This window comes from Atractosteus spatula, chromosome 8 (genome assembly GCF_055471065.1).
Source record: "Atractosteus spatula isolate fAtrSpa1 chromosome 8, fAtrSpa1.hap1, whole genome shotgun sequence".
NCBI classification, from domain to species: domain Eukaryota; kingdom Metazoa; phylum Chordata; class Actinopteri; order Semionotiformes; family Lepisosteidae; genus Atractosteus; species Atractosteus spatula.
The window spans coordinates 6,473,221-6,492,914 of NC_142713.1; the positions used below are offsets into that span (position 1 = coordinate 6,473,221).

Below are 19,694 nucleotides of genomic sequence, written 5' to 3' on the forward strand. Positions count from 1 at the left end.
GCACGACTGTCTAGCAGCGAAGCTCTAATTATCCCGTCTCTCCGGGGGGTCGTGTGGGGGCTATCTCCCGAGACTAGGGCTGGGCTTCTTTCAACTACCAGTGAGACGTTTAGTTATTCAAAACTGAAGATAAGCTTAAACATAACGACGGTGAGATTTCACGACCTCTTTAAATAAAAGTAATGATATGTCTAAAATGCGATTATACTTTTACCCAGACCTCCGCAAGCTTTGCACATCTTGATTTAAAACACTGTATCCTATTTGCTATATCATTAATGCGTTAAGCGCATTATTGAGTCTCAAAGGGATACCCTCATTTTAATGAGTGAGAGTTGCAATTAATCGATCAGTTAATAAACCCGTGGTGAGGTTTGTTGCACTGATGTCCCACTATTACTGTAGACATTCGTGTAGAAATAAACTTTTTAAACCGCAAAATGGTTCGCTGAATCCATCTTCAAACAATTCGGTTAATAATTGAAATGAATACTAAGCTGTAGTACCAATAAACCGATACCCTGCTTTTAACTTACCAGTCTTGATGTGACAGCCTGATGTCATTTTCTGTAATATTCAATAATAGGACTTCTTTAATTTTGAATGCAGTGGGTTTCCTGGGGTGCTATCTGCATGGAGTCTGCGTGTTCTCCCTGCATTCACATGCGTTTCCTCCCAAATGACCACCAGACATGCTGGTAGGACGACTGGCTTCTGGGAACATTGTCCCTGGCGTGAGCGTGTGTTCGTGTCTGTGTGTTGGCCCTGCGAAGGACTGGCATCCCATCCAGGTTGTACCCTGCCTTGCATCCAATGTTTCATGGGATAGACTCCTGCTCTCCAGCACCCCATTACTAGATAAGTCATTATTGAAAGTGATGGTGATAGCGATCCTCATGTCATCTGCCAAACAATCGCTGAGGTTTAGATTCTCATGAGAACAGTGCTGTCTTGAAAGCAGCTCATCAAATCGGTGGCACAGCCACAGACAGTTCACCGTCTCATGACCGTTTCATAGTAAGAAAGAACTTCAAATTCTGTGAAAATGCAGAGCAAAGCCTGTGAGAGATAGAGAGTACAGCAGGACGTAAAGATAAGCCAAAGCTGAAGAAGAAGTCTGTAAAGACTTTTAGCTGGGAGATTGCTCCAAAATGGCTTCTCTGCTTTTTATTTTAGCCATTCGATACTTGATATCCATCAAAGAAACAACAAACAAAAACCCCCAAACATCAGAACATTAAAAGCAAAGTAGAACCTTTTGTAAAATACAGAAAATCTACTTCACAGAAAGATATGGGAGATCCAATTAGAGCTGTATTACCTGAAAAGACAATTTTCCACACTCAGTGTACAATGAAGAGTGGGCACAATGGGCACAAGGCAGGATATGCCCTGGACAGGACGCCAGTCCTTCTTAAGAAAGACAGACACACACACCAAGGCCAATTTTCCCAGAAGCCAATTAACCTATCAGTATGTCTTGGACTGTGGGAGGAAAGCAGGGCACCCAGAGGAAACCCACGTGAAGCAGGGGAGAACATACAAACTCCACACAGACAGCACCCCAGGTCTAGAATTAAACTCAGAGCCCTGTTGCTGTGAGCTGTGAACACTAACCACTGCATCATCGTGATTCCCAACAGACTATTGACTTTTCACCTGATCTTTTATACATCTTCAATTCATCAAGCCCCAACATTGATCTTAAAGGTAAGGCTGTCATTCAAAGCTGTTATTGTTCATTAAATTCATAGGCACTTCCTAAGTATTTTAACATATGCAGCCCCAGGCCCTGTTGAAATTGTCATACACAGATCAGGCATTTGTATAATTTGAAATACGGCTGTTCTTGCACATATATGCTATGACGACATCTGTGTACTAGAGCATATGTTGTGTGAAAGAAAAACATTGTTTTACTAACACCTTGGGAGTGTTAAAGAAAATATATTCAATTACATCTTTAACCGACAAAGGTGTATACCATTTGGTAGAGGAAAAAATATTCAGAAAATGGATTCCAAATGTAACCCCCAGAGAAAAAATAATTTTGCCAAGCTTAAAAACAATCAAAGTAAAAGACCTGGTTTTGATACCAGGAGTGGTTCTATGAAATTTCAGTCACCCTGGATTTGGGAGAAAAAAGCACCAAGATTATACTAGCTTGAAAGTGCAGCCATGTGCTCAGCGCAGGATTGTCCTTTTGACGGTAAGCATGCTATACTCATGTACATTCATGCTCCTTAAGTCTCTTAATGCTGTTTCTTCGAGTGTTTTGGCATTCACACAAACTTGACTGCAATAAATCCTATAAAAATCCCAAGGAAATGAACACAGTTGCACTGTCCACATTTCTAACACTGATTTGAAAGTGTCAGCTTAAAGGTGACGCCTTGCATTAGCAAAAAAAACACAGTCCAAATTCAAACACTGTTAAGAAGGGTAAAGGCAGTACTAAGCTCTGCAAATTATATTATTTTTAAGTAATCAAGCTATTTACACAATGGAAGCACCCCAGACAAGGCTTTTTATCAGAAGAATGCTGAAATGTTACTCCTTTTTTGTCACTTAGCCATTACTTGACCCTGGTATTAAGTTTTAAAGTGGACTTTGATTCATACTGTATCTATGTTGATTGTAACCAAATTGAATCTTATCATGGAGTCCACAATAAATAAAGCATTAGCCCCTAGCACACTTATCTTATCCTTTTCATCTGAGTTGACCACAGAATGTTAGAAAAGACCATTTTTGAACAGATGCTACATAATTGGAAACAGACTAGAGGGCTGCTAAACTACAGGCCCAAAAAGATCTAAAGAAGAAGTAATCTTTGAGGCCCTCACAAACAACCCTCTGCACAAAGCTTTTTCATTCCATTTACCCCCCACAAAGATTTAACGAGAAACAGCAATCTCAGATGAAGCTTTCCATGGTAAAGGAAATAACTGAAACTGAGGTCAGTTTTAAATGGCAATAATCTTTCCAAGGGCACATTTTTTTTTCCCTTTTGAAGCCTGATTTAACTTGCCTGTCCACGTCTGTGTCAAACAGCAGTGGTTCTGCTAACGATGAAAGCAGCTTCAAATTTTCCTGCCTGTTTCTGGAAATCCATTGCTAGTTTTAAATGCCTCCAGTACACACAATGGCACATTACCCAAGGCACGCAACGATACAGATGAAATTACTTTGTGGATCATAAGTAAGTGTGACAGACACTTGTAGGTCACTTCAATACCAAAAACAAGAGATGTAAACTGAACTGGAAATTGCAAATCAAAGTTCTAGAAGTTTTGAAGCAAGACTTGAGAAGTGTAACATCAATTAACACTGTTCTAGGTAGTTTGAAGGTTGCACTGCTCATTATTTAATGAACATAATAATATAATGATCAACACTCCACGTTTGTTAAGCTTTTGGAGACTGTAATACCTCATAACCAGACTAATGGTACATGGTATGTAAAAGTTATTGTGGTACCCTGGGGTCAGAGGTCAAAACTCTCAGTAGGACATAAATTGAAGAGCCCAAAATGCTTGAAAACAATAACTGAACTGAAGGCATCATCTGTATGGAATAGCATTACGATAAATGAAATTAAAAAGCTTTGAAATACAACCTGACAACCCAGATGGAAAATTGTCAAAACTAAATGGATAATGGTGAGCTAACTCCACATTTCAAAGACGCATGCTTGATTGCACCAATATAGAAACCATACCAAATTATGAACTATAGTTAAAACCAGTTTTAGCTTTAACCCCTGCTTCACACTAATCAAAAGTCTTTTTGAAATTCACTTGATGTAAGCGGGCTGCTTAAAAATGTCACCTGCATGGTAAATTGCATTATCTACTTTAGAAAAATGTAATATAGATCTTTAACACTGCTTATATTTAAGTTCTTTTTAAATGCTGTACATAAATGTGCAATTTACTAATCATTAAGCGAAGATGAACTCCAAATCTAGAACTGTCTGATTAATATTTTATTATCATTTCTATGGTGCAATTCAACTGTTATTTAAATACAATCCTGGGTTACTTTTAATTATTTTATGAGCTCTGAGTCCCTCATAAAATAATCACTTACAGAAAAGCTTAAGAATGATATGTTTTACAGTGATTCATCCTTTCTAAAACAGTGGGACTGGGCCGGTGATATGTCCCCAATTCCTGAGGATTTACAACTAGTAGCAAATCAGAATGCTTTGTTTTGAATTGCAAATTAGTGAAGAAATCAGAATGGATAAAATACCACCTCATGTAACTCAGTTCTAAATGCTTATATTTGAATGCTATAGGTGTTAGAACTGTGGTCCCCAGATCTGGTAACTTGTACTTCCTGAAACGAGAGTTGTAATAAACTGGCTATCACCAATGAAAGACCCCCAAGTGTTAAAACAAGACTTGAGAACTACAACAAGAATTAACACTGTTCCAGATAGTTTGAAGGCAACGCTGCTGATTATTAAATGAACATCCTTTCACAATAATTAAACAAGAAACATTCTGCTTTTGTGAAGATTTTGGGGACTTTAATAACTTATAACCTGACCTGGTACGAGACATATAAAAAGTTTAAGGGGGATTCGGATTTTGAGGCTTTCAGTCATAATGCCTTAACTGGCAGCTTCACAGCATAGGCTCCTGAGCCAAGCACAGACACTGGGTGTGTATAAGAACTACTGACAGGAACTCCAGCAGAAGGCCGAATCAAAGGTGATGAATTCAAGTGATTTCAGTTTTCTCTTTGGGTATTTTTGTAAATATGATCTCTGGTCTGTAAAAACGTAAAACGGGATTTGTGATTGGGATCAACTCTAGATGAATTTAGAAGGTAGAAATACACGTGCTCACTTTTATCTATATCTTCATAATATCCTTACACTTATATAGAATTTTTCTGGACACTCCACTCAAAGCGCTTTACAGGTAATGGGGACTCCCCTCCACCACCACCAATGTGCAGCCCCACCTGGATGATGCGACAGCAGCCATAGTGCGCCAGAACGCTCCCCACACATCAGCTATCAGCGGGGTAACACCTCTACTTGTTTCAAGAAACGCCCTGGGATTTTTAATGACCACTGACAATAAGGACCTCAGTTTTACGTCTCACCCGAAGGATGGCAATTTTTTTTAAAGTATAGTGTCCCCCTCACATTACTGGGATATTAGGATCCACACAGACACACACAGTGAGCGCCCCCTATTGGCCCCACTAACACCTCCTCCAGAAACAACTATAACTCTCGCAGGAGGTCTCCCATCCAGGTACTGACCAGGCTCTCACCTGCCGAGTTTCAGCGGGCTGCCACTTGTGAGTTGCAGGGCGATATAGCTACTGGCAGTCCACTATCAATTAGTCAACTAGGAAGAGCTGTTTAATCAGAAATAAGAGCAAGACAGCCGAGGAGAGGCTGTGTAAAGTGCTGCATTTTGAAGTTGCTTGGACAAGTATTCCTAAATAGGGTTTTTTTGATGCCCCCTAATGGCTGAAGTATGAGATTTCAAGCCTAAACGAGCAAGCAGATCAATATTGTCTTCGCGTCGCCTTGGAAATGTAGAGCTCAAATGGGATGAAAAGCAGCAGATGCAGTCTTCTTCCAAGAGCAGGCCTGGGAACAACCCAACCCTGGTGTCAGAAATAAAATCCTAAAATGGAGGGAAATGGCCTATTATTGCGGTAACCCCTATCATTGGGATCACTGAGACAGCATTTACGGAGAACTGCACCATCTCCATGAATATAGTGTTCATGTGGGTATCCTCCGCATCCTCCAGGTTCTGGTAGGGTAACTGTTTTTGGGGAAAATTGGCCCGTATGTGTGTCTGTCCTACAATGGACTGGCAATCCGTCCAGGGTGTATCCTGCCTTGTGCCCATTGCTTGCCAGAACAGGCTCTGGCTGATCCTGTATTGGATTAAGTAGTAAAACCGAGGGGTAGCCACAGGAAATTAAACCTGAAGGAACTACCGTATCGGGATCCATATGGATAAAACTTCCAGAATTCTAAGGAGACTGTTATTCATGGTCAAATTAAAAAAAAAATCATCTATATGACAAACTGCTGGCAATGTATTAATGAGAGCTTATCTTCTCAAAGACTTGAATCTTTAGCAGGACTGAAAATGAATTTGTAGTTATAAAATGTTATCAGCCATTTTTTTGCCCAAGAGATACTGCTTGTACCAAAGGCCTGTACGGACATGTTTCTCAAACAACACAACCCCTTCAAGACACTATGCTGGGAGCAGTTAATATGCTGTACGGTTTGAGATAAGGTTTTATGAGCTATAATTTGAGATGAAATGAACAGAAACGTAATCAGTAGACTGGAGTCTGACAAGAAATCGTGAGAAAAAATTGTTTGAAAAATGTAATACTAGGGGCACAAATTCAATGTTAAGTAAACAGTAGTCTGCAAAGGCCATAATGGCCATAATCGCTAAATAGGTTGATAGAAGTAGCATTAGGAAGATTTTTTATAGCTTAAACCATATAATGCATTATATAGTATTAAGAATTATAAAAGAAAAACTGAACATTAACAAATCCAACACATACAGTCTCTGTAGATTCAGGGACAGTGTTGAGTTTACACACTACCAGGTTGTGCTAGGAGTTTTCCTATTTAGTTCAATTCTAAAGGTAGTTGTGAGAGTTCCCAGACCACAGGATGAAAATCACAAGTCTTGTGGACCACTAGATGATGGACTGTGAAGTGTCACATGTAAAGCTGATTAAAAGAGTAGGGACATACTCTAATGCTCCGGTAGGGCACTACACAGAGAATGATTTTTAAAAAGCCTTGTACGAACACTACAACTTTATACTCCGCTGTGGTTAGTCAATATGGACCATATTCTCAAATGGACACAGTGCATATAAAATAACCCCAACACAAAAACAGTGTTGAATGCCACACAAACCTCAAAGCAAAGCGTTTTATAGTTATAATGAGAATTTGTTATTGCTACATTTCGACAGTAAAACAGACACAGTAGTGCACATTGTGGTTCCTTAGAACATGAGTTTCAATTAAAAATGTCAAACTTAAATGCTTCCCCAACTTGCAATCCTTAAATGTGCGAATTCATGTACTTCCCCATTGCTTTTGGCAACACGAGCTCTTCACTTATTAGGGCACTGACTTGTTCAAAGCGTAAAACTGAGGTCCTGACTCTCTGTGGTCATTAAAAATCCTAGGGCATTTTTCTAAAAGAGTAGGGTTGTAACCCTGGCGTCCTGGCCAAATTTCCCATTGGCCCTTACCAATCATGGCCTCCTAATAATCCCCATCTATTAATTGGCTACATTACTCTGTTCTCCTTCCCACTGATAGCTGGTGTGTGGTGAGCGTTCTGGCGCACTATGGCTGCCATCACATCATCCAGGTGGGGCTGCACACTGGTGGTGGGGGAGGGGAGTCCCCATTACCTGTAAAGCGCTTTGAGTGGAGTGTCCAGAAAAGCACTATATAAGTGTAAGCAATTATTAGATATTATTATAAAGCAGGTACCCAAACCAATTCATTATTTCAAATTCAAAATTACTTCACCCTTAGGACCAACTTTAACACAATCACAAAACTACTTGGACCTGTGGTTTGCAAATACATGTTAAAATCTCTTGGCTGAGTAATGATTCAATATATATACACATGATACCAGCTTTAAAAACAAAATCACATTTGTAAGACAAATTTTAGTTCTTTTCATGCTTTATGCTCTTTCATAACAGGAAATCTATCCTGGCGACAAGGTTACAGATACACTACGACATAATAAAAGACTAGATCTTTAATTGCTTACATTTTCATTTTTTTTTATTCTTACAATAAAGCACCTTAATTCCCTATGATTAAGACCCAGAGGCATGACCTAACAGATAGTTCTCTTTCATGGCTGCTTTCATTAAATTACTGGCACTGGCAAATTAAAAAAAAATGCTTTGGTTTCATCCCAAAGTCTGAGAACACTGAGAGAAAATGTTTAAACAACCTGTTTCACATTACTTCCCTTTCTGTACTTACAATAACTTGGTATCTGCAGTTAAAATTTTAAATACAAAAAAGCAGCAAGTTAAAACCTGGTTGGTAGCACATACTATTGTAGCTTTCACATACTAATCAAATAGTATCGCGAAAAAAACCTAATGAAAATGCACAAAAATAAATATTCATTACAAAATTGTCTTTCTTTTATGTTACAACAAACCTTCATAACATTATATTGGGAGCAGTTATTATGACGATTGCATGCCAGCAGGTTTACTGGCAATTCAATATTGAAACTTTTGTGTAGATACAGTATATACACATCATAGAGTTTTCAGGAAAACATTTTGAAGTTAAAAAAATACTTTAAAATTGGTTTCTCATGTTAAAAGTGTCCAACTTAGGCATATCTTAGGTTGAAAAGGCTGTTCACAGATAATTAAACAGGATACACACAAGAGACACCATTTGACATATTTCATTTACCTGAAAAGGTTAGTTTTTGGACAAAGTTAGTCTATTAATGAACATAACATGGCTGTTTCAGCGAATGTTAAACACAGGGACACATTCTAAAATACCTTGATAATTCTGCTTAGATCACTGTTTATGGTTTATATAAATTTGCAGTGTGAAGACTTCAGACCTGCACAAGTGTTTTCAAAGAAAAGTTTTTTTAAATGTGGCCCAGACCCGCCAAAATCAAAGTACTGGTATGGTCTGAAAAAACACATCTATTCTGATTCTGAGATTAGTTCTCAGCTTAAACAGACGCAGGGTAGCATCATCATCCAATTTGGGAATCGGCACACTTTCGCAGTTTCTTTTTGGGCTGTGAAGGCTCGTTCTCTGCCTCTCTGGCCACTCCTTCGACTTTCGGTTCGGGAAACTTCCGTGCCGGATACAGGATCCCCAGGCGTTCCTCAAAAAACTTTTGCAAGGTCTTGCCAGCAGCAGCAACTTCAGAGTCTGGCTACAAGACGCGCAGAGGAGAGAAGAAAGGGGAAAGTGCAGGTCAGACAAATCAAAACTGCCCATATTGCTGTGCAACTCCCTGCAGACCTCAAAAGAAAGGTTAAATGTTACACGCAGTTGCAGTAATTTGAGAAAAGAGACAAAACATATCCGTGCTAGGAATACAAGATGTCAGGGACTTCAGGGAAGATGCTCCCCTCGAGTTTTAGATAAAATAGTAGGAAAACATTAATTTTTCCACTTGCAAAATGCTTTTTTTTTATTTCAACACACAATACAGGACTGAAACGATCGACTTAGATCATGATTTTATTTCTATCACTTGCTTTTAACTTTATGGTAGATTACACTATTTTAAAAGGAAAAATAAATCATACTAAATCTTTAACATTTAAATGTAACCCACTTGTAAAATGTTTCTTACAACAGAAAGGTAAAGCACTGACCTTAACTTATGTGAAAAAATTAGTGGTAAAACAGCAAACTTTATACCCATTAAAATGATCAAGATTCTTGGTCTCTGTTTTCAACACAACACCTGACATTGGAAAAAGAAGACTCATAAAGATAACAGACTTTTTGATGAATTTCTAAGCTTAAATATTGATTTTAACAATTGGAAACCTATTGGGTTCACAGGTACATTGAGATTCTGTCATACCTCGTTAAACTCTGCACAGTTCAGGAAGATAAGCCTGATGTCTGCAACAAATTCTTCCGGGTCGCTGTAACACTGTTTGTGCGCCTGAAGTTTCTCCTTCACAAGGGACAGATCCATTGGCGTCTTGATAATTGTGTAGTAGTCTGGCACAATCTAAACAAGAAAGGCAGGTCACTTTTAATAAAATATCGACATCAATGACGCACCAACAGAAAAAAAAATGGAAACATCGATGTTAAAGAGACTTAATAGGGCACAGGGCCACCAAATGGCTGTAGATGTCTCTAAGACTGTACTGCAAATTCTTTCACAAGAAATCAGTTGGCGCATGGCAGGTTAATGGAGAAGGAAAACGCTATGATCAGGCAACATCATAATATCCCAGTGCTCAACTGGATTCGGATCTGGTGAGCAAACAAGTGTCATGCTCATCAATTCACTGAGCGACCACATGGGCTGTCTGGATGGAGGTACTGTCATCATGGCGGACAGCCCTCCTAGCAGCATGGGTTGAAGGTGATCAATTAGCACCATTAAGTAGCGTTAGGCATTGACCAGGTCTCCTAAGAAAATGAGTGCTTTCAATCTATGCCAGGAAAATCCATTTCGCAGTATTACAGAACCACCAGAACCCTTTACTGCTGGAACCATGCACTTCGGCATGGCTTTTAGAGGTTGGCACTGTATGTGCACACTTCTGTTTGTCCAGAACATGGTGAAGGATAATTTATATGACCGTATATTACGCTTCTCCTCTGTTAAAGACTGCTATGTGCTCCTGTGGGATCTCTTTCTTCTCCATGATTACTTACGGATGGTGGGACAGGCTCTTGGAAGTCGGCGCTCTGTTCGTGACAGTAGAGGTAAAGTAAAAGTCTTTCACATTTCTAGAAAAGTCGAGGAAAAAAAATGCACCACACATTACAAACATTCTGCAGCTTCTCGCGTGATGCAAACAGGGGAAAAAACAGTCATTTCGGTCTGGAGGATGACCTAATAGTCCAGTGGATACTGCTAGATATTTGTTGTTTATCAGCCCAAGTATACCTACTTGCTATACTTAGTGTATATATACATTCCTACTGGCATACCTACCAGCTAATTGCTTGAACCTTTTCAGTCTAAGTAGGGCCAATATTACTTCTCACCATCATACCCACAAAACTTACTTTGGAACAGAAGACACAGATGAGATGTATGTAAAAAACATAGTGCAGCATTACTATAATTCTTAACAATGTCATTTACAGTGTTGTTCTCTGTGTTATTAATGTCAACAAATAAAACATGCCCACAAAAAATATTGAGGGAACATATTAGAATAGACTAAATTTTCACGTGTGAGGTATATTGGTAAATTTGTATTATAAAAGGGTTGATGTGTAATGTCATCTGCATTTAAAACAGTATTATCTGTTCCCCAAAATAAAAAAAATTAAACAAAGGACCACTAATTAAAAAAATTCTAAACTTTCCTAGGGTCTAGGATTAAGAGTTTTAGTTATTTTACGAGTGTGTACAGATTTGATACAGGTATGTCTTAAAAGGACGATTAAGCTTGCATACCCTTTTGTCCAAAGGAGGTAGTCTCCTGGATGATTCCTTATCCTTGGCTCCTGTGGGTTCAACGGCGCTGTCGCAGTCATACTCCAGCTCTGGCTTGGACAGGTCACGACAAAATGTGCAAAACCACTCTCCGCTTTGGAAAAAGAAAAGCCACAAAGATGAACGCAGTCGTGCCACTGTCCTCAACTTTCACATTTACCAGTGAATCATTTAAGCCAAAATGAAGCACAATACTTCAACTTCAAGTACAATAACCTCACATCTACAACTTCTGCCATTCCTAAATTCTATCCACTATGTGCTGTGTTTTTTTTTGGCAATTTGTACTGCAGTCCTATCATATGGGTGACTCCACCTAAATAAATGCATTTGCTTTCCACCTGGGACAATACTGCACACTGCGCGTTGCTTCATATCATAAATGCTATGTCTTTAAAACAAATACACATTAATAATAATAATAATAATAATAATTAATAATTGCTTCCACTTATATAGCGCTTTTCTGGACAATCCACTCAAAGCGCTTTACAGGTAATGGGGACTCCCCTCCACCACCACCAGTGTGCAGCCCCACCTGGATGATGCGACGGCAGCCATAGTGCGCCAGAACGCTCCCCACACACCAGCTATTAGTGGGGAGGAGAGCAGAGTGATGAAGCCAGTTCAGAGATGGGTATTATTAGGAGGCCATGATTGGTAAGGGCCAATGGGAAATTTGGCCAGGACGCCGGGGTTACACCCCTACTTTTTTCGACAAACGCCCTGGGATTTTTAATGACCACAGAGAGTCAGGACCTCGATTTTATGTCTCATCTGAAGGATGGCACCTGTTTACAGTATAGTGTCCCCGTCACTATACTGGGGCATTAGAACCCACATGGACCGCAGGGTGAGCGCCCCCTGCTGGCCCCACTAACTCCTCTTCCAGCAGCAGCCTTAGCTTTCCCAGGAGGTCTCCCATCCAGGTACTGACCAGGCTCACACCTGCTGAGCTTCAGTGGGGCTGCCAGTTGTGAGTTGCAGGGTGATATGGCTACGCCACCCCCCTGCACTCTTGAGGAAAGAAAAAAACAGTCTTTCACCCCTCCATGGTGGTTTTTGAAACAACTGTGCTTTTCAGTACCTTGGAAAGGCGAGGAGAGGGGGCACGTGGCAGGCGAGGTGAAAGACTTTGGGACACTTCTCGCAACAGAGCAGCTCTCCCCCGTTCTGACACACGGCGCACCAGTCCTCGTTGGGGTCCTCCTCGGCGCCTCCAGTCTTCCCGGCCGGCGTCCCCGCCGGGGAGGAAGGACTCCAGCACGACAGCCGCTCCTCCACCGCCTTGGCTTGGTCCTCCGTACTGTCCGGGACATTGGTCCTCACGCGCGATTGGCCCTGAGAGCCAAAGGCAGAGCAGAGAATTGTTGGAGTTGAGAAGCTGAGGAGATCCCAGGACCCTTTTTCTGTGCCTTTCATCAAATTTTCTTTCATAAAATGCGAACGTCTAAAAATGTGAAAGGAAGCTTCTATCACACAGCTTTTCAATACTCCACTGTCACTTCTTCTACAGTTTCATTAGTCATTTGCAAGCAGTGGAGCTCCAGGTGAAAGTTCACATGAACAGCTGGAAAATTTAGAGTGTTGCTGGACTGCCTACAAAGGCTACAAGCATAAAACACAAAAGGACAATACTGCATGTGAACAATACTGTCATACGTTGTCAGATTCAATACTGAATCTTGTTTCTTACTAATTCTTTGTGCTCTGCTGCCTTCTGGTCCTGTTATAAATTTCACAGATTATATGAAATGCTGGCATGTTGGTGCAGTAGTCAGCATTGCTGCCTTGCAGCTCTGGGGCCCTGGGTTCAATTCCTGGGGTGCTGTCTGTGTGGAGTTTGCATGTTTTCTTAGGATGTAGGTTCTCTCAGCGAGCCAGGATAGGCTCTGGCTCTCCTGCAGTTATGCATTGCATAAAGTGTTTAGAAAATAGAAAGCTGAATTATAATTTGATTTCTCTAAACGAGCAACAGCTATAATAAATGCGCACAACATTTTGCTTTCAGTTCCTCGTAAAAGATTAATTTTCAAACTACAGGCAGTAGGCATTTAGGGAACTGTGTTTGGATTAAGAGTTGGCCAATAAATAAAAAATGGAGTACAGTGAGAGTAATCTGTACTTACTGTTTTAGATCAGTATCATACTAATTTAGATCAAATTTCTATATGGGTATGGTGAGTAATGTTTTCTCCTGTTTAATCAGATTATACTAAAACAGGAGGAGTAGCTAATGAAATTCAAAAAGACACGTATCAAGACTGAACCGACACATGGCAGATGATGTTCAGTGCAGACAGGTGCTGGTGAGTAAAAAATCATTAAGCATAAATTCAAATTGGAAAAGAATTAGAAGAGGGTTTTTGATAACACATCTTCCAGATAATGTGGGGAAGCAATTATAAAGTGTAAGAAAATGTTATGATATGTAGTTAAAAGCATTTAATCAAAATCAAAAGATTTTAAAATTGTACAATGCACCATTAAGATCTTACTGTAAAATTAAGATCTATTCTTTAGTTCACCACATTAGAGAAAAGATATCGCTGCTCTGGCATCAGTGCAGAGAAGACCAGCCAAATATTTTCCAGTGATAGAGGGAATTTGCTACACTGACAGGATGAAGAAATGTTTTTAGTCTCAAAAAGAAAAGACCTCTAGTGGACCTAATATAGTATTCAGAAATCCGTCCTTCCTCCATTTTACAGACACTTCATTCAATTCAGCGTTGCGGGTGAGCTGGAGCCCATCCTGGTAATCAACGGGCACAAGGAAGGGTACACCCTGGGTGAGACGCCAGCGCAGGGCACATACTCACACCAGGGTCAGTTCTCCCAGACACCAATTAACCAACCAGTAAGTCTTTGGGACTATGGGATGAAACCAGAGCACCTGAAGGAAACTCAAGGAATCATGTTGAGAACATGCAAACTCCACACAGATAGCACCCAAGGTAAAGAATCGAACCCAGGGCCTCGGTGCTGCGAGACAGCAATGCTGAAGAGCCACTATGCCACCTGTATTCAAAATGCTCAAAGGGATTTTTCTTTTAATTCCAGTCAAGCTAGTGCACTTCTTCAGAATGGACACTAAACCATGAACCAGAGGACATGTGTACAGTAAGTGTATTTAATACCAAGAACATGTTTTTGACCCAAAGGGTTGTGAGAGTAAGCTATACAGCCATGGTGTTGAAGCCAGTATCCTGCCTTCTTTCAAGAAACTGCTGAGATACTTAAACCAATTACAGGAGAGTCACGATTATCTGACCTAAACGGGACCAACAGTGTATCGGATAATTGAAAATGTCGGATAATGTCGAAACTGAGTAGACAAATCCTAGATTAATGGAAGCGCAGTATAAGTATAAAATCTGGTTTATTAATCTACTGTAAATCAGAGCTTTCTCTTGAAGTATCTGACCTGTGCTAGGCATTCCCTTATCCCTTTGCTGCGTAAACCACAAGAACAAAGCTTCACTGACCTCTTCATCTTCACATTTCTTCATCGTTTTTCTGTCCCTCAGGCCTTCAATTGAGGCCCGATCAGAGCACCACCTTTCTATCTCATTTCTTTTCCTCTTCCAGTCACCAGCTGTATCTCGTCCCACACCGAACTCCGATGCAAGTTTATGCGTGGACGCGCCCTTGTCTAGTCTTTTTGACGCTTCAAGCTTTTGTTCCATTGAAAGGAAAACTTCTCTTTCTCTTTGCACTTGTCATGTTTCTCAAATAATAAAATGATATATACACAAGCGCAAACGAACAAGCGAAGCTACGTCAATGGCAGTATTTGACGCACTGAGAGACAAAGCAGCATGGGATTGGGCAAAATATTATGCATGCGCACACATACAGTGCATAGCATATATGTATATAGCATGTTGATTGCTATGTCAGATAATCAAAGGTCGGATAATCGAGACTGTACTGTACCTATCAACTATTAAAGGAGTTAGAGGGCTACTCTTGTTTGTGACTGTTCTTATGCTCATCTTACCAAACTGAGGTCATCATCATCAGGCTCATCTTTGACAACGATAACAGGGTAGGGAGAAGTACTCTTCTTCTGCTTAAAGGAATCCTTATTTTGAGACTGTGAAGATTTACAGGATGACGACCTAGGCAGATGAACAACAAAAATCAGCAAAAGCTTCTCTATTTATTCCTTTATTCCTTCCGCCCAGCTTCATGTTCAGCTTCACTTCTGAGAAAGTCAAGATCAGCTGAAGAGAATCAAGGTCGAGAGAAGATCTTGAAAGAGAGGTAATAGTGAGCTAGTCAATCTTTTTTAAGGTTACTGAATCAAGTGCATATGCCTTCACTTCCTCTCCTGGAAGCACACAGCATAAGTACGTACCAATAACAAAAAGTATTACTTTGAAACATTAAAAAAAATAATAATTTAATCTTTAACTGTAGTTCTTTAACTGTAATGGAGACGGCACACAACATTTGCCAATCGGACTCGGTTTGACCACAAACGCCACACTACTTTTCAAACTAACCATGCCTTAATGGGTTTTACAAAAAAAAATATTTCAACCTGCCCTCAACATACGCCAGTTTAAAAAAAGCCAATTTTTAACTGACTTAGATAAACACAAAAGATAAGATCACTTTATTAGCCATATACAATTTCTTGCATTAGGAATTTGTCTTTTCGCATACCCCAACTTGCTCTCCATGAGACACACAGGCACACAGATGGGGAGAGAGAAGCTTGGGGTCAGAGCACAGGGTCAGCCATTTATACGGCGCCCCTGGAGCAGCTGGGGGTTAAGGACCTTGCTCAGGAGCCCAACGGAGTAGGATTCTTCTGCTGGTCACGGGATTTGAACTGGCAACCTGCTAGCCACAGAGCCACCACTCCATTTGCTCAGTAGTGATGAAGGTTACACTTGTGTACTCTATAGCATGCTTCTGCCACATGGCCTTTATCTTCTCATTATGAGTTTAAACAGCCAATTATAAAGCCAGAGCAACAAATGCATCTCTGTGAGAAAATGGCCTGTTTGCAGGAACCTATCAAGCTAAGAATACCAGACTCAAGCCCACCCAGATCCAGTGAAGCTCAGCCCACTCTGTGTGAGGGTGACAAGTCAGTTCATAGCACAGGCCAAACTCTAGCCAGCGGGATTCCAGTAGTATTAGTAGTAAAGCACTGAACCTGTGGTTAGTACAGGCACATTTATGAGCTCCTTTGCTTTTTAAAGGAAGAATCAGAGTGTTGTATCTCACCATGTGCTGATCTCACTGGAAGTGGCAGATGAGGGCATCAAGAAATTCAGTCTTTGTTGGTCTGTGAAGAAGAGAAAATAATTACTTTCATATTACTGGTTCTAGTATAGCATTAAAATATGCTTTGCTTTATAAACGTTCAACTTCTTAGTGAATTTAGGAACACAAGAACCCTACATTCAATGGTTTTATGTATGCTGGTATTATGCCCACTTCAGAAACATGGATATGCTTGTACTTTGCGTATGCCTCCGATTCACAGGAGAAACTTGACCAGAGAATGTATACAGTACATATGGCATTTGTTAACCATGCATGACATTAAAAAAAAAGTCCCTTCATACTCACTGTCCTTACTTTTCAAACCAATTTAGCAAACAGATAAAGATCACACTTGGACATTAGCTGGTCCAGTACTTTGTACAGTGCCCACCCGAGTATTCAGTCTTACCATTTTTATCTGTGGATGACATTGGTAAGCTTTGAGAGGGGATAGTTTTAGGAACTGTTATTGGGCCATTCCTTTCTTTCCTGTTGTCCAGATATACAGCTTCCATCCTATTTAACTGAGAACAGAACAAAACACTGTCCTAAACATTTTTGTTTATATAATACTTATAAACAACAACAACAACAACAAAGTTTGCTTTCGAAAATGATCAGGTATTTCGAATAATTTCAGAAAGCCATGTCCAGTTCAGGTTGAAAGAGGAGAATGCAGTCATAAACCGTGACATACATTTGAAATAGAATAAGGGAATAAAAACTGAACACTAGCTCTCACAACATAGGCCAGAATAGTACAATTCATGTCTTGATATTTTAACTCGCTTTAGAACGAACATTTGAGAGAGATTTTTGGAGGGAAATGCAGGGTTTGTGAAACAAAAACTAGCCACATTAAGGAAGTAAATTCTATCCAAAACGACCTGTGTACTTTTAATTAAGATTTACCTTTACAATGAAGAGCTTTAAGACGTTACTGATTAAATCAGATCATACTGGGATTTTAGTCTGCGTTTTGATAAATCGCCACCAGAATAGATCTCTAGTTAAAGTAAAAATGAGTTAACATGACTGACAGACGTGCTCAACTCAAAGCCTCACCTGTTGGAATGCTGAATACGCCGTGGGGCTGCTGGAACTGGGGTGGGGCAGGGGATTCCGAGGGGCATTCTGGGACTGCTGGGAGATTACCTGTTTGACTGTAACGTTGGAGCAGTTTCCAGCACGTCTCTGATTTTGGACATTAATCGGGTGAGGAGGCTGCTTTAGAAAAAAAAAGAGAAATGACTTGACTTGGTGCCGAGAATCATGTACTGCTTGATACCGACTTATTCTGATCTATTTGAGCTAAACGGCTAGCACTACATTTAGTAAGGCAACTAGATCTAAATTGCCTTGTTGTTAACGCACCCTTTGGTACAATGAAGGACTGTTCATTTACTGTATGTCTGTGACATATTTCAGATTGTTTTAATTACAAATAACCTAGGAAAAACAGGCATTTTAAGTGCTAGGTCATCAACAGAAGTTCCACAGACTTTGGAACACAGTTCAGCTCGCCAAGTGACTCAGAGACTGAATGGGCTTGTGCCTGCCTCGTCATTCTTGCAGATATCCGTGAAGTGCAAATTTCAGAGGAATGTGTGTACAGCCTTTATATCTCCTGTACTAGTTGGGAATTTACATGTAAAAACAAAGACAAATCTGAAAACCTTCTCTTTGTGGCTCTTTATACTGCAAACTCCTGTTGTTCGAACACATCTGAGGGCCATGTTGTCTTCTTAAATGATGATGATTCTATAATTGTAACTTCAACGCAAGGTATTCACCACTTTGGAAATGTCAAAATAGACAAGCAAACCTAACGCGTAGAGGAAAAACCTTGTAAAAAATTACTGTCAGTATATGGCATCAGATGAATAAAAGTTCAAGCAAGGGTTTTGGAGTTACAGACTCTTATTATAAGCCCAGTGCCAGGCACTGTATAGTGGTAGTTTGTTCATTTAGTTGGACTGAGTTTCCATAAAGAACAAGTAAGTTCAAATGCACTTACTGTAAATATAAAGTTTTTGCGCTTCATTGGTTCACAATTATACAACAGCCTGCTGCATATGTTTTGTGCACACTGGAAGTCTTAACTGGTTACTTTCTATTAGGAATGAATTTTACATAAAAACATTCCTAGAGCACTTTCAACATATGCAGTTCTTCAAGAAAGATTGGAGCAAACAATGTTTCCTAAACAATTTTGGACAGAATTCTTGAACATCCTTTCAATTTTCTTACATTGTACTGGACTCATCCTATCAGTCTATGAAGCAAAATTTGAATTTGAAACCTCAGACTAAACAATATCTTACAGCTGACAACACTGGGGAGGGGTGGCGACAATGAAACAGTTGTTTTTTTTGGTCCTTTGGGTCAGTTAGCATTTCTTCTCCCAAGTCGCAATATAAACAGCTGGCCATTAAGGTCTGAAACATTACATTAATTTTCTTCATGGTATGTAAACAGCATGCAGTATGTCATTGCTCCTTAGTTGTAAAGCCTTTTTTTAAAAGGCAGGAAAAGCCTGTTAGGAATTCAGTGCCGACTGTAGACCAAAGACTCCAGAGTTTGTTGTAATACAGTCCAACAGGAGACTGTACAAGCTCAAACACCTCAAAACAAGTCTCCTGGTTACATTATTTCCTGTCTGGGGAAAGCAGAGTTAAAAACACTCCCTTATCAAAGGACATCTCTGTCTTGTCTTTATTTATTTATTTATTATTATTTTTCCTACCCTTGAGAGCCATAGGGGTTGGACATTTTATTTTTTCCTATTACTTCAGCATTGAATCAAATGTCTTATTCATTTCCTCGGTCCTGGGGGTCTCCAAGTTCTTAACTTCTAAGACATATCATTTCTAAACCCCCTTGATGCTGTGGCTGTGCATGCCCCAGTATACTTGCATTCCTCAATTTTGCAGCACTAATATCAAGCTATAGGCACAAGGAGGGATATATCCTGGATGAGATGCCAGTCCACTGCAGGACACACACACATACACACAACTAAGAAGCCAAATAACGTACCCGCATGTCTCTGGACTGCGGGGAGGGGGGAAACAGTGCACCAGGAGGAGACCCATGCAAACACAGGGATAACATACCAACACCATGCAGACAGCACCCAAGGTCCAGAATTGAACCCAGGGCCCCA

The 19,694-nt window shown here is 40.1% G+C and overlaps 1 protein-coding gene across 2 annotated transcripts in view; it reads right to left on the reverse strand.

Moving 5' to 3' along the window:
- Positions 1-7,813: 7,813 nt before the first annotated feature.
- The window catches only part of trim24 (tripartite motif containing 24), a 46,635-nt gene continuing 34,754 nt past the window's right edge, over positions 7,814-19,694 (reverse strand). Inside the window, exons 10-18 of one of the 2 annotated variants that reach the window (XM_088923758.1) lie at positions 17,594-17,755; positions 16,938-17,052; positions 16,487-16,547; positions 15,246-15,366; positions 12,331-12,584; positions 11,205-11,337; positions 10,451-10,525; positions 9,639-9,791; positions 7,814-8,975 (exon numbers count right to left, since the gene is read on the reverse strand). In XM_088923758.1, coding sequence (XP_088779884.1) covers positions 8,790-8,975; positions 9,639-9,791; positions 10,451-10,525; positions 11,205-11,337; positions 12,331-12,584; positions 15,246-15,366; positions 16,487-16,547; positions 16,938-17,052; positions 17,594-17,755 — 1,260 coding nt within the window. In that variant the 3' untranslated portion in view covers positions 7,814-8,789. The remainder of the gene's footprint in view (positions 8,976-9,638; positions 9,792-10,450; positions 10,526-11,204; positions 11,338-12,330; positions 12,585-15,245; positions 15,367-16,486; positions 16,548-16,937; positions 17,053-17,593; positions 17,756-19,694) is intronic. The other variant, XM_088923759.1, reaches the window with a different exon arrangement.